Source organism: Oncorhynchus nerka, linkage group LG8, assembly GCF_034236695.1.
Source record: "Oncorhynchus nerka isolate Pitt River linkage group LG8, Oner_Uvic_2.0, whole genome shotgun sequence".
Classification (NCBI taxonomy): domain Eukaryota; kingdom Metazoa; phylum Chordata; class Actinopteri; order Salmoniformes; family Salmonidae; genus Oncorhynchus; species Oncorhynchus nerka.
The window spans coordinates 46,636,482-46,651,153 of NC_088403.1; the positions used below are offsets into that span (position 1 = coordinate 46,636,482).

At 42.3% G+C, this 14,672-nt stretch overlaps 1 protein-coding gene across 1 annotated transcript; it reads left to right on the forward strand.

Annotated features, from left to right (window-relative positions):
- Nucleotides 1-3,427: 3,427 nt before the first annotated feature.
- Nucleotides 3,428-14,113, forward strand: LOC115133758 (GMP reductase 2-like). Its single transcript, XM_029667243.2, has 9 exons — nucleotides 3,428-3,629; nucleotides 3,852-3,971; nucleotides 7,861-7,944; nucleotides 8,070-8,234; nucleotides 8,471-8,552; nucleotides 8,678-8,784; nucleotides 11,158-11,200; nucleotides 11,376-11,535; nucleotides 11,775-14,113. Exons 1-9 carry the CDS (start codon nucleotides 3,543-3,545, stop codon nucleotides 11,962-11,964), a joined length of 1,038 nt encoding a protein of 345 aa, XP_029523103.2. The 5' UTR covers nucleotides 3,428-3,542; the 3' UTR covers nucleotides 11,965-14,113.
- Nucleotides 14,114-14,672: the final 559 nt, after the last annotated feature.

Sequence of the window (14,672 nt, forward strand, 5' to 3'; positions counted from 1 at the left end):
GGTCCCACTATTCTCCGTGCTCACAACGAAAGAGTTCCGCGATGTGTTTAGTAAAACTACGGTGTTACGTGTTCTCCGTCAAAAAGTTGTATTAGATTAAACGTTTATTTAAATAGTTTAGTTACTGTTCGAAAAATCCCTAGATGTAGCCCCATAACTACTGTTAAAAAAATACATTTTCGTAGACCTTTTTAAAAACGTACGTAAATGAGTCTTTGGAATTACGTAAATTAGTCTTTATTTGTAGTCTTTTCTCAACCTCCACTGCACCAAAAATATCACAGATAGCCGAATAATAGAACTACAATAATGGCTTTACAGTAAAGACCCGTCCTCTTAAACATTCATGCCTCGCATTTGTAGCGGAAACAGTGCTGGTGAAATAAGATATCTTTCTCGCGCATTTCATAACGGTAAGAAGTTTATTCCTCATTTCGTAGAGAAGAATATGGTTACTTATATAATTACATCTAACCGTACAGATATAGGGAATTTAACCCAATTTGGCGGTTTTGATTCAATATTAGCTAACCTTGAATTTTGACAGGACCATCGAAATGACAGCAGGATAGCCTGTATTGACTAGATTTTTTTCGAGTAGCTACGTTACATGTCGACACCTGCTCGTCGAAAATCTCATTCCAAAATCATGGGCATTAATATGGAGTTGGTCCCCTCATTGCTGCTATAACAGCCTCCACTCTTCTGGGAAGTCTTTCCACCAGATGTTGGAACACTGCTGCAGGGACATGCTTCCATTCAGCCACAAGAGCATTAGTGAGGTTGGGCGATTAGGCCTGGCTTGCAGTTGGCATTCCAATTCATCCCAAAGGTGTTTGATGGGGTTGAGGTCAGGGCTCTGTGCAGGCCAGTCAAGTTCTTCCACACCGATCTCAACAAACCATTTCTGTATGACCTCGCTTTGTGCACGGGGGCATTGCCATGCGGAAACAGGAAAGGGCCTTCCCCAAACTGTTGCCACAAAGTTGGAAGCACAAAATCATCTAGATTCTAGAATGTCATTGTAAGCTGTAGCGTTAGATGGCGCCGAAGAACATGACTGACGTTTTACATTCTCCCAACCAATTGTGCAATAAAAAAATAAAAAAAGTGTTTTGTGTAACTTATTTCGTAACTTATTGTGTACATAATATTGCTGCTACCGTCTCTTATGACCGAAAATAACTTCTGCAGATCAGAAAAGCCATTACTCACCGCGGACTGGAAGAAACATTTTCCGTTAACGAGTCCGACGAGAAGGATATCCTGCTTTCACTGGAACAGGCCCAGATCCATGCCTTTTGGGTGAAGAAAAGACACCGGAAAAGGGGACGCAGATCGGGGATCCTTCTGGGAATCCGGAGACGAACGAGCAAACTCCCAATGCCTTCCATTCTCCTTGCTAACGTGCAATAGTTGGAAAATAAAATTCATGACCTACTATTAAGATTATCCTGCCAAAGGGACATTAAAAACTGTAACATCTTATGTTTCACCAAGACGTGGCTGAATGAAGAAACTGCCAATTTAGAGCTGGTGGGATTTTCCATGCACCGGCAGAACAGAGACGGTACCTCTGGTAAGACGAGGAGTGGGGGTGTGTGTCTTTTTGTCAATAACAGCTGGTGCATGATGTCTAATATTAAAGAAGTCTCAAGGTATTGCTCGCATGAGGAAGAGTACCTTATGATAAGCTGTCGACCACACTATCTACTAAGAGAGTTCTCATCTGTATTATTCGTAGCCGTCTATTTCCCACCACAAAGCGAAGCTGGCACTTAGACCGCTCTCAACCAACTCTATAAGGCCATAAGCAAAGAAGAAAATGCTCACCCAGAATCGGCACTCCTAGCCGGGGACTTTACTGCAGACAAACATCAATCAGTTTTAACATATTTTTACGAGCATGTCACGTGCAATCAGGAAAGAAGAAAAAAAGCACCAGCTGTTCTGGATGACTGTGTGATAACGCTCTCGGTAGCCGATGTGAACAAAACCTTTAAACAGGTCAACATTCACAAAGCCGCTGGGCCAGACGGATTACCAGGACGTGTACTCAAAACATGCGTGGACCAACTGGCAAGTGTCTTCACTGACATTTTCAACCTCTCCCTGACCGAGTCTGTAATACCTACATGTTTCAAGCAGACCACCGTAGTCCCTGTGCCCAAGGAAGTGACGGTAACCTGCCTAAATGATTACTGCCCCGTGGCACTCACGTCGGTAGCCATGAAGTGCTTTGAAAGGCTGGTCATTGCTCACATCAACAGCATCCTCCCAGACACCCTAGACCCACTTCAATTCGCATACCACCCCAACAGATCCACAGATGACGCAATCTCAATCGCACTCCACACTGTCCTTTCTCAATTGGACAAAAGGAACACCTATGTGAGAATGCTGTTCATTGACTACAACTCAGCGTTCAACACCAAAGTGCCCACAAAGCTCATCACTAAGCTGGGACTAAACACCTCCCTCTGCAACTGGATCCTGGACTTCCTGACAGGACTCCCCCTGGTGGTAAGAGTAGGTAACAACACGTCTGCCACGTTGCTCCTAGACGTTTCCACTTCACAATAACAGCACTTACAGTTGACCGGGGCAGCTTTAGCAGGGCAGAAATTTGACGAACTGACTTGTTTGAAAGGTGGCATCCTATGACGGTGCCACTTTGAAACTTTCTATAGTAATTTGAAACTTTCTATAGTAGTGAACTGAAATTCATTAGTCACAAGCGATATCTCAATTGGCCCATTATGGATATTCTGTTAATTTGATAGTGATGATCATAAAATGACTTTAAACATTTTAAAGGGTGTATTGGTTTTCTTGCCCCACTGTCACTAAAATGAACAGACCCTCAATGGGATTTTATGCAAAAATGTGCTTCCTCTGTTTTCTGTGACCTATTTGTAAGGCACACATTGTTTATCACATTCTCCCTCGTTTTTCCTTATGTTTGATTGGAATTTGTATAATCACACAATTGCAAAAATGTGCATTTGTGTAGGAATTAATACAAATATTGTGTGTGCATTTGTGCGTTAAGTTTGAGTGAGTCCGTGTGTATGGGGAGGGTTGTGGAGTGGTAACTGATTACATGCAAGTTGTGGGAACGTATGTTTTTGGTTTGACATTGTTTCTGGGAGCAAGTCCATACTAGATGATGATTTATTGGATTATTGTTCTATTCACTTAGGATGTTTGTTCCGCCTGAGCGAGTCTGACCACAAATCAGAGACCGCTATGATCACACGCCAGATGTATTTGATGGATTATTTTTGTCTTCTACTAATACCTTTTAAGGGGAAAGTAATCCAAAAGTAATTACGGATTTGGGTAATCCAGAAAATACGTTACTGATTAAAATTTAGGACAGGTAACTAGTAACTGTAACGGATTACATTTAGAAAGTAACCAACACAACCTTGTGTTGGTGTGACAGCCTGTTCTATTCTGTTGTTCATTTTGTCGACCTCATTGCAGACAGAGCAGAAAAAGATACAACGTGTCCATACTACAGATAACCAGCAGTAGAAATGCCTCGCATTGAGAATGACATCAAGTTGGACTTCAAGGATGTACTTCTCCGTCCGAAACAAAGCACACTCAAGTCCCGTAGTGAGGTGCATAACTCCTTTGTCCTATTTTGTACTCTTTATGTATTGTTCTGTTTTATTCAAATACCCATTTTGTACCAGACAAACACAGCGTATCGCTCTTCAATAAAAATGAAGGCTTTTTCTCTAATTATAACACGTCTGTCTGTCCCTCCGTACGTATGTCTGTTTTTGTCTTTTTGCCTGCCTGCTTTTCTGCCTGTCTGCCTGTCTGTCCTTCTCCTCCAGGTGGACCTGATGAGAAGTTACACCTTCAGGAACTCCAAGGGAAGCTACAGAGGAATCCCCATTGTTGCAGCCAACATGGACACTGTCGGCACCTTCGAGATGGCTCTGGCTTTGTCCAAGGTATAGACATAGAGAAATACATAGTGTGTGTATATACATCATTGGGTATAGATAGCAAAAAAGCAATCATCAACCTCCTCCCTCAGTCCAACCTTCTAATACTAAACAACCTCTACTCCCACAAATATCCCCTCCTGGCTCCCATAGAAAGCAAATTACAAATACAGTACAGTGCCTTTGGAAAGTATTCAGACACCTTTTTCCACATTTTGTTACGTTACAGTCTTGTTGTAAAATGTATTAAATAGTTTTTTCCCCCCTCATCAATCCACACACAATACCCCATAATAACAAAGCAAAAACATGTTTTTAGAAATGTTTACTAATTTATTACAAATAAAAAACTGAAATATCACATTTACATAAGTGTTCAGACCCTTTACTCAGTACTTTGTTGAAGCACCTTTGGCAGCGATTACACCATTGAGTCTTCTTGGGTATGATGCTACAAGCTTGGCACACCTGTATTTGGGGAGTTTCTCCCATTCTTCTCCGCAGATCCTCTCAATCTCTGTCAGGTTGGATAGGGAGCGTCGCTGCACAGCTATTTTCAGGTCTCTCCTGAGATGTTCAATCGGGTTCAAGTCCGGGCTCTGGCTGGGCCACTCAAGGACTTTCAGAGACTTGCCCCGAAGCCACTCCTGCATTGTCTTGGCTGTGTGCTTAGGGTCGTTGTCCTGTTGGAAGGTGAACCTTCACCCCAGTCTGAAGTCTTGAGCAGGTTTTTAATCAAGGATCTCTCTGTACTTGCTCAGTTCATATTTTCCTTGATCCTGACTAGTCTCCCAGTCCCTGCCACTGAAAAACATCACCGCAGCATGATGCTGCCACTACCATGCTTCACCATAGGGATGTTGCCAGGTTTCCTCCAGACGTGACGCTTGGCATTCAGGCCAAAGAGTTCAATCTTGGTTTCATCAGACCATAATCTTGTTTCTCATAGTCTGAGAGTCTTTAGGTGCCTTTTGTCAAACTCCAAGTGGGCTGTCATGTACAGTGCCTTGCGAAAGTATTCGGCCCCCTTGAACTTTGCGACCTTTTGCCACATTTCAGGCTTCAAACATAAAGATATAAAACTGTATTTTTTTGTGAAGAATCAACAACAAGTGGGACCCAATCATGAAGTGGAACGACATTTATTGGATATTTCAAACTTTTTTAACAAATAAAAAACTGAAAAATTGGGCGTGCAAAATTATTCAGCCCCCTTAAGTTAATACTTTGTAGCGCCACCTTTTGCTGCGATTACAGCTGTAAGTCGCTTGGGGTATGTCTCTATCAGTTTTGCACATCGAGAGACTGACATTTTTTCCCATTCCTCCTTGCAAAACAGCTCGAGTTCAGTGAGGTTGGATGGAGAGCATTTGTGAACACAGTTTTCAGTTCTTTCCACAGATTCTCGATTAGATTCAGGTCTGGACTTTGACTTGGCCATTCTAACACCTGGATATGTTTATTTTTGAACCATTCCATTGTAGATTTTGCTTTATGTTTTGGATCATTGTCTTGTTGGAAGACAAATCTCCGTCCCAGTCTCAGGTCTTTTGCAGACTCCATCAGGTTTTCTTCCAGAATGGTCCTGTATTTGGCTCCATCCATCTTCAATTTTAACCATCTTCCCTGTCCCTGTCCCTGCTGAAGAAAAGCAGGCCCAAACCATGATGCTGCCACCACCATGTTTGACAGTGGGGATGGTGTGTTCAGGGTGATGAGCTGTGTTGCTTTTACGCCAAACATAACGTTTTGCATTGTTGCCAAAAAGTTCAATTTTGGTTTCATCTGACCAGAGCACCTTCTTCCACATGTTTGGTGTGTCTCCCAGGTGGCTTGTGGCAAACTTTAAACGACACTTTTTATGGATATCTTTAAGAAATGACTTTCTTCTTGCCACTCTTCCATAAAGGCCAGATTTGTGCAATATACGACTGATTGTTGTCCTATGGACAGAGTCTCCCACCTCAGCTGTAGATCTCTGCAGTTCATCCAGAGTGATCATGGGCCTCTTGGCTGCATCTCTGATCAGTCTTCTCCTTGTATGAGCTGAAAGTTTAGAGGGACGGCCAGGTCTTGGTAGATTTGCAGTGGTCTGATACTCCTTCCATTTCAATATTATCGCATGCACAGTGCTCCTTGGGATGTTTAAAGCTTGGGAAATCTTTTTGTATCCAAATCCGGCTTTAAACTTCTTCACAACAGTATCTCGGACCTGCCTGGTGTGTTCCTTGTTCTTCATGATGCTCTCTGCGCTTTTAACGGACCTCTGAGACTATCACAGTGCAGGTGCATTTATACGGAGACTTGATTACACACAGGTGGATTGTATTTATCATCATTAGTCATTTAGGTCAACATTGGATCATTCAGAGATCCTCACTGAACTTCTGGAGAGAGTTTGCTGCACTGAAAGTAAAGGGGCTGAATAATTTTGCGCGCCCAATTTTTCAGTTTTTGATTTGTTAAAAAAGTTTGAAATATCCAATAAATGTCGTTCCACTTCATGATTGTGTCCCACTTGTTGTTGATTCTTCACAAAAAAATACAGTTTTATATCTTTATGTTTGAAGCCTGAAATGTGGCAAAAGGTCGCAAAGTTCAAGGGGGCCGAATACTTTCGCAAGGCACTGTATGTGCCTTTTACTGAGGAGTGGCTTCTGCCTGGCAACTCTACCATAAAGGCCTGATTGGTGGAGTGCTGCAAAGATGGTTGTCCTTCTGGAAGGTTCTCCCATTTCCACAGAGGAACTCTAGAGCTCTGTCAGAGTGACCATCGTTGTAACGGTTCTCTTGTGGTGAAGGAGAGTCGGACCAAAATGCAGCGTGTAGATTGCGATCCATGTTTATTCAACTAACGTAACACGAATCTAAATACAAACACTACAAAACAATAAACGTAACGAAAACCGAAACAGCCTAATACTGGTGCACATACACACAGAACAAGGACATCAAGACACTAAGGACAATCACCCACGAAACACACAAAGAATATGGCTGCCTAAATATGGTTCCCAATCAGAGACAACGATAAACACCTGCCTCTGATTGAGAACCACTTCAGACAGCCATAGATTTAACTAGAACACCCCACTAAGCTACAATCCCAATACCAACACACCACATACAAAAACCCCATGCCACACCCTGGCCTGACCAAATAAATGAAGATAAACACAAAATACCTCGACCAGGGCGTGACAATCGTGTTCTTGGTCACCTCCCTGACCAAGGCCCTTCTCCCTCGATTGCTCAGTTTGGCCGGGCGGCCAGCTCTAGGAAGAGTCTTGGTGGTTCCAAACTTCTTCCATTTAAGAATGATGGAGGCCACTGTGTTCTTGGGGATCTTCAATGCTGTGTAAATGTTTTGGTACCCTTCCCCAGATCTGTGCCTCGACACAATCCTGTCTCAGAGTTCTACGGACAATTCCCTCGACCACATGGCTTGGTTTTTGCACTGTCAATTGTGGGACCTTCTATAAACAGGTGTGTGCCTTTCCAAATTATGTCCAATCAATTGAACTTACCACAGGTGGACTCCAGTCAAGTTGTAGAAACATCTCAGGTATGATCAATGGAAACAGGATGCACCTGAGCTCAATTTCGAGTTTTATAGCTCTGAATGCTTATGTAAATAAAGTATTTCTGTTCCTTATTTTATATACATTTGCAAACATTTCTAAAAACCTGTTTTCACCTTGTCATTATGTGATATTGGGTGTAGATCTGAGTTTTTTCTTTTTTTTCATCCATTTTTTGAATAACGCTGTAACGTAACAAAATGTGGAAAAAGTCAAGGGGTCTGAATACTTTCTGAAGTCTCTGTGCACATAGGTTTTATAACTTTAAAGGTGTTTGTAAAGTAAGTGTTCTTGTCTCTCTTTCTCCCCCACAGTTCACACTCTTCACTGCCATTCACAAGCACTATTCAGTAGATGACTGGAAGGAGTTTGCAACAAAGAATCCAGAATGTGTACCGGTACGTTAAAACAACTCCTTGTAATAACTGTATGACAAGATTCCTCTTGTTTTTGAATGATGTGTTAATTCGGTCTCTCTATCTCTTTCTCTCGCTCTCTGACTCTCTCGCTCCCTCTCTCTTAGTGTATGGCAGTCAGCACAGGGACAGGCGAAGGGGACTTTGACAGGCTGGGTGAGATCACAGCCGCTGTGCCTCAGCTCCAGTACATCTGTGTGGATGTGGCCAATGGCTACTCTGAGCACTTTGTTAAAGACGTACGCCTGAAGTACCCGACACACACCATCATGGTCAGTGACTCCTCTACGCTGTCTTTTCCATTGGGCAAACTCTGGTTAGGCCTTTTGGAGTGTTTTTACAGTAATGATATTGATGATAGTTGATACGTCTCAAATCACACTATTCCCGGGGGCTCTTGTCGAAGTAGTGCACTCAGGGTGTCAATTGAAGCCATATAGGACTAGTCAAAAGTAGTGCACTATATAGTAGTGCACCATTTAAAGTGATTGTGTTGTCTTTGCCACAGGCGGGGAATGTGGTTACCGGGGAGATGGTGGAGGAGCTGATCCTCGCTGGCGCTGACATCATCAAAGTGGGCATCGGACCAGGTGATGTCATAAACTGGGGACTATCACATTGCTGTTTTTTCTGGATCGTCGTATTGAATTGAAGCCTTAGTGTGATCATACTGATAAACACCTAACTTTCTGTCTGTATGTATGTCTGTCTGTAGGCTCTGTGTGCACCACCCGTAAGAAAACAGGGGTGGGTTATCCCCAGCTGAGCGCTGTGATAGAGTGTGCAGATGCTGCCCACGGCCTGGGCGGACACATCATCTCTGTAAGCCTCCATTATTATTATACACCTATAGGTATACACTCACATCCTTTTGGCTCAACAGTCTTTATAAAAACGTTTATACACCCTGAACATCATTATACACACATACAGTGCATTTGGAAAGTATTCAGACCCCTTCACTTTTTCAACGTTTTGTTACATTACAGCCTTATTCTAAAATAGATTTTTTTTAAAGTATAATCTCATCAATCTACACACAATACCCCATAATGACGAAGCGAAAACAGGTTTTTAGACATTTTTGCTAATTTATAAAAGATCAAAAACAGAAATACCTTATTCATATAATTATTCAGAACCCTTTGCTATGAGACTCGAAATTGAGTTTAGGTGCATCCTGTTTACTTTGATCATATTTGAGATGTTTCTACAACTTCATTGGAGTCCACGTGGGGAAAATTAAGTTGATTGGACATGATTTGGAAAGGCACACACCTGTCTATAGAAGGTCCCACAGTTGACAGTGCATGTCAGAGCAAAAACCAAGTCATGAGGTCGAAGGAGTTGTCCGTAGAGGTCCGAGACAGGATTGTGTCGAGGCACAGATCTGGGGAAGGTTACCAAAAAATGTCTGCATCATTGAAGATCCCCAAGAACACAGTGGCCTCCATCATTCTTAAATGGAAGAAGTTTGGAACCACCGAGACTCTTCCTACAGCTGGCCGCCCGGCCAAACTGAGCAATCTGGGGAGAAGGACATTGGTCAGGGAGGTGACCAAGAACACGATGGTCACTGACAGAGCTCTAGAGTTCCTCTGTGGAAATGGGAGAACCTTCCAGAAGGACAACCATCTCTGCAGCACTCCACCAATCAGGCCTTTATGGTAGAGTGGCCAGACAAAAGCCACTTCTCAGTAAAAGGCACATGAGGCACCTAAAGGACTCTGACTATGAGGAACAAGATTCTCTGTTCTGATGAAACCAAGATTGAACTCGTTGGCCTGAATGCCAAGCGTCACGTTTGAGGAAACCTGGCACCATCCCTATGGTGAAGCATGGTGGTGGCAGAATCATGTTGTGGGGATGTTTTTCAGGGGCAGGGACTGAGATACTAGTCAGGATCGAGGGAAAGATGAACAGAGCAAAGAACAGAGAGATCCTTGATGAAAACCTGCTCCAGAGCACTCAGGACCTCAGACTGGGGCAAAGGTTCACCTTCTAACAGGTCTTGGATGTGTGCTTAGGGTTGTTGTCAACGCAAGAGTGGCTTCGGGACAAGTCTCTAAATGTCCTTGAGTGGCCCAGCCAGAGCCCGGACTTGAACCCGATCGAACATCTCTGGAGAGACCTGAAAATTGCTGTGCAGCGACGCTCCCCATCCAACCTGACAGAGCTTGAGAGGATCTGCAGAGAAGAATGGAATAAACTTCCCAAATACAGGTGTGCCAAGTTTTTAACGTCATACGCAAGAAGACTCGAGGCTGTAATCGCTGCCAAAGGTGCTTTAACAAAGTACTGAGTAAAGGGTCTGAATACTTATGTAAAGGTGATATTTCAATTTGTTTTTGGAACATATACATTTCTAAAAAAAATCAAAATACCTGTTTTTGCTTATGGGCTATTGTGTGTAGATTGATGAGGATTTTTAACAAATCAATTTGAGAATAAGGCTGTAACGTAACAAAATGTGGAAAAGGTCAAGGGGTCTGAATACTTTCTGAATGAACTGTACATTCAAAGTACATTCAAAGTATTGGGACAGTGACACGTTTTTTGTGTTGATTTGGCTCTCTACTCCAGCACTTTGGATTCTAAATTATACAATGACTATGGGATTAAAGTGCAGACTGACAGCTTTAATTTGAGGGTATTTCCATCCATATCTGGTGAACCGTGTAGAAATTACAGCATTTTTTTGAACATAGTCCCTCCATTTTAGGGGACCTAAAGTATTGGGACAATTTCACTTATAGTGTAGTCAAAAGTTTAGTATTTTGTCTCATATTCCAAGCAGAATACATCAAGATTGTGACTCTACAAACTTGTTGGATGCATTTGCTGTTTGTTTTGTTTGTGTTTTCGATTATATTTGTGCCCAATACAAATGAATGGAAAAATAATGTATTGTGTCATTTTGGAGTCACTTTTATTATAAATAAGAATAGAATATGTTTCTATCACATCTACAATGAATGTGGACGCCAAGACTCGTCATTATTCACAGTTCATTCAGGACCATCCGTAATCACTGTAGCATCCACATTAATGTGCAAGTGTTTAAAACATTATATTCTTATTTACAAACAAGGCGTGTCACTGTCCCTGTACATACAAAGATTGTCCCGTAGGCAGAGACTTTGCCTGAAAATGTGCACGATCTTATTATTCCCTATTTCCGTTTCTCTCATAAAGGATGGTGGATGCACTTGCCCTGGTGACGTTTCCAAGGCTTTTGGTGAGTTTTGTAACGGTCAAATTAGATTTTTCAGCTCACAGAGCACACAGTACTTACTTTAATCAGCCTTCTACCATGTACAGAGACTCTACAACAGAGTACTATGTGTCTGACCCCGGCTGGATTTGCTTTGCATTTTGATTGGCTGTGTGCTGTGGTTGTGTGTGACTCACAGGTGCTGGGGCGGACTTTGTGATGCTGGGCGGGATGCTGGCCGGCCACTCAGAGAGCGGGGGCGAGGTCATCGAGAAGAACGGGAAGAAGTACAAGCTGTTCTACGGCATGAGCTCCGACACGGCCATGAAAAGACACGCCGGGGGTGTGGCCGAGTACAGGTCAGAGATGCTACTGGCAGCAAAGCAGGAAATTAGCCGTTTTTAACTTTGTAGCACACTTTAGGGAAAGAATAAGTAGTAAGTCTGTATTGGACAAGTAAGCCTTGTCTGAGTCAGAACGGCCCACAGGGGCATGCCAGGAACCTGAGGCAGCTTGATGTACAAGTACACCCCCTTGACAGGACTCTAATCTGGGGAAGCGTAAGAGATTGCGAAACCGTTCCCTCTTCTTCCCCCAGGGCATCTGAAGGGAAGACGGTAGAGGTAGTCTACAAGGGTCCCGTGGACGTGACCATACGAGATGTCCTGGGTGGGGTACGCTCCACCTGTACCTACGTGGGTGCAGGGAAGCTCAAGGAGCTCAGCCGCAGGACCACCTTCATCAGGGTCACCCAGCAGCTCAACACCGTCTTTGGGAACGATAACTAGGCGAGGCCCAGGCTGGTTCACACACACACACATATACACACACCATACCGTTGATAGTAAGAATCAGTCATTTGAGAAACTTAAACCTAGGATAAATGTTTGGTTGCCAAAACCAAAACCTTTTTAGATAATACTATCAAACAATCCCTTATCTAAGAGTCATATTTAAGCAAACGGCATTAGGGGGTGTGGTATATGGCCAGTATACCAAGGGCTGTTCTTACACACGACGCAACGCGGAGTGCCTTAGCCGTGGTATATTGCCGTGGTATATTGGCCATATACCACAAACCCTCGAGGTGCCTTATTGCTAGTATAAACTGATTACCAACCTAATTAGAGCAGTAAAAATAAACATTTTGTCATACCAATCAGCATTCAGGGCTCGAATCCAAGAAATCCAGCAAACCCCCAACCAGGATTTCTGGAGAACTTGGGAATTTTGGGAAAGGAACCGGGATTTTGCAACCCTAATTCAAAGTATTGTAGCGACCTTAACACAACACCTAGTGACCTCGTCAAGAGGTTCGGACTTCTTAGCTTAATGGTTAAGGTGTTGGCTTGACAGTCACTGGACATGGTTCGAGTCCTTGTCAGGGCTCCCTCCTGAATTCGCTACAGTATGTTTTGATGCTAAGGAAGGCAGGACAGCTTTGATTGTTAACTCGATTTACTGTTAATTTCTCGCTTTTGTCAATTAGACTAGATAGAATTTCCATTCAATCAGTATTCACATTATTACTTCACTGGATATTCAGTTACTTTGCTAGAATGTTGTCTATGCATTATTATTTTAAGGTGTGCAACTGACTAGTTTTCATTATGTCTGTATATTTACTTTACTTCATAGTATTTTCCAGGATGATTCCTTTTCATATATTTTGGTATTAGTCAAACATGTCATGCCGTTTTTAAGCCACATTTGTTGTTGTTTCCAAGTTGGCATCCCAGATTTAGGGATGGCTGCAAGATCACATAATGATAGTATTCTACATAACATACCCAAATACACTGTAGTAATAGCATAGTATAACATTACTGGGAGACAAAAAACACCACCAAATTTCTTAGGAGGTTTTAGGATGATTGTGCACATGGTCACATGCTTCTCTCATGTGGCCAAAACTCAACAGCATCTCAAGAAGAGCTATATCAGGGATGCCAACTTGGATAGGGGTGGGGGCCACAAAAAATCTGTAGTCTTCATGAGGGCCCTCAGTGGCTTGCGGGTCTGAGTACCCACATCCATACCAGCACATGCAGTCAAAGCCGTCCCTAGCCTTTTGAGGGCCCTAAGTGAAAACTTGAAGAATTATCATTCACGGTGGACAGTGGGAAATGTGAACGGACTCTAGGTTGGATGACCACCAAAATGTGCGTAAAGTAGTGGTAAAGAACGTGATTCGAATCTTCAGCTCCAATGTATCATTAACACAGCAACAGTCATAGGCCATGTTCGAGAGGCTCAAGCCCGCAATGCATCATGGGTAAAGTGTGACTGACCGAACTTCAAATAATGAGTCGTTTTGATGAAAGATGCTTTGTAGAGCAGTCGTTTTGATCCACTTAAATATGGCCAATATTATCTAAACCCTGTCCATTTCTATAATTTATCTTCTTAAAATTGTATTTTAAACCTAATCCTAACCACACTGCTAACCTTATGTATAACACACATATTTGATACCTTTTTGTACCAAATTTAGACTTTGTGGCTGTGGAATTGGTCAGTGCCATCCTGAATTCTTGAGAAGTAGCTACACCATTGAAGTTGACATTTAGAGTTAGGTAAGGGTTATTGTTTAAGTCGGTTTTTTAAGTCTCTGTACTTTACTATTTATATTTTTGACAACTTTTACTTTTATTCCGCAACATTCCTAAAGAAAATAATGTACTTTCTACTCCATAAATGTTTACTGACATCCAAAAGTACTCGTTACATTTCATATGCTTAGCAGGACAGGAAAATGCTCAAATTCGAGCACTTGTCAAGAGAACATCCCTGGTCATCCATACTGCCTCTGATCTGGCGGACTCACTAAACACAAGTGCTTCGTTTGTAAATTATGTCTGGGTGTTGGAGTGTGCCACTGGCTAGCCATAAATTTAAATAACAAATAAATCGTGCCGTCTGGTTTGCCTATTATAAGAAATGTTGGATGATTCATACTTTTACTTTTAATACTGAAGTAACGTTATTTTAGCAATGACATTTAAAACCAAATACTTTTGAACTTTTACTCAACAAGTATTTTACTGTGTGACTTTCATTTTTACGTGATTCATTTTCTATTAAGGTAGAGTATCTTTACTTTTACTCGTATGAAGATTGGGTACTTTTTCCACCACTGTATCTAGTGGAAACCGGGCGAAAGAGACCCAGGGCATAAATGAATGGAACTCATGTTAGATGTACAACATAGCCAACAGGGGGAGACAAAGTGCGAGTTTACATGTAAACCTGAATCCATCCATCCTTTAATCAAAAATAATAATCGGTGGCATGTAGCTAGGTTTGACGCTTACATTTAGCTAGCTATGTGGTCATGGATACGGTGCCCATATTATGAGAAACAACAGTGAAGCACAGCAAACTAACGTTAGCTAGCCATACTGCGAGTTCGTTTAATGGTATCTATTGGTATGTACTGTTAGATAAATATTTGTTGTTGGGATGATAACAGTCATAAGTAGCGCTAGTTAGCCAA

Coding starts and splice junctions, on each gene's coding strand:
- LOC115133758 (XM_029667243.2), top strand. CDS start 3,543: ATGCCTCGCATTGAGAATGACATCAAGTTGGACTTCAAGGATGTACTT. Junction 8,785..11,157: donor TGGGCGGACACATCATCTCT/GTAAGCCTCCAT, acceptor TCTCTCATAAAG/GATGGTGGATGCACTTGCCC. Junction 11,201..11,375: donor TGACGTTTCCAAGGCTTTTG/GTGAGTTTTGTA, acceptor TGTGACTCACAG/GTGCTGGGGCGGACTTTGTG.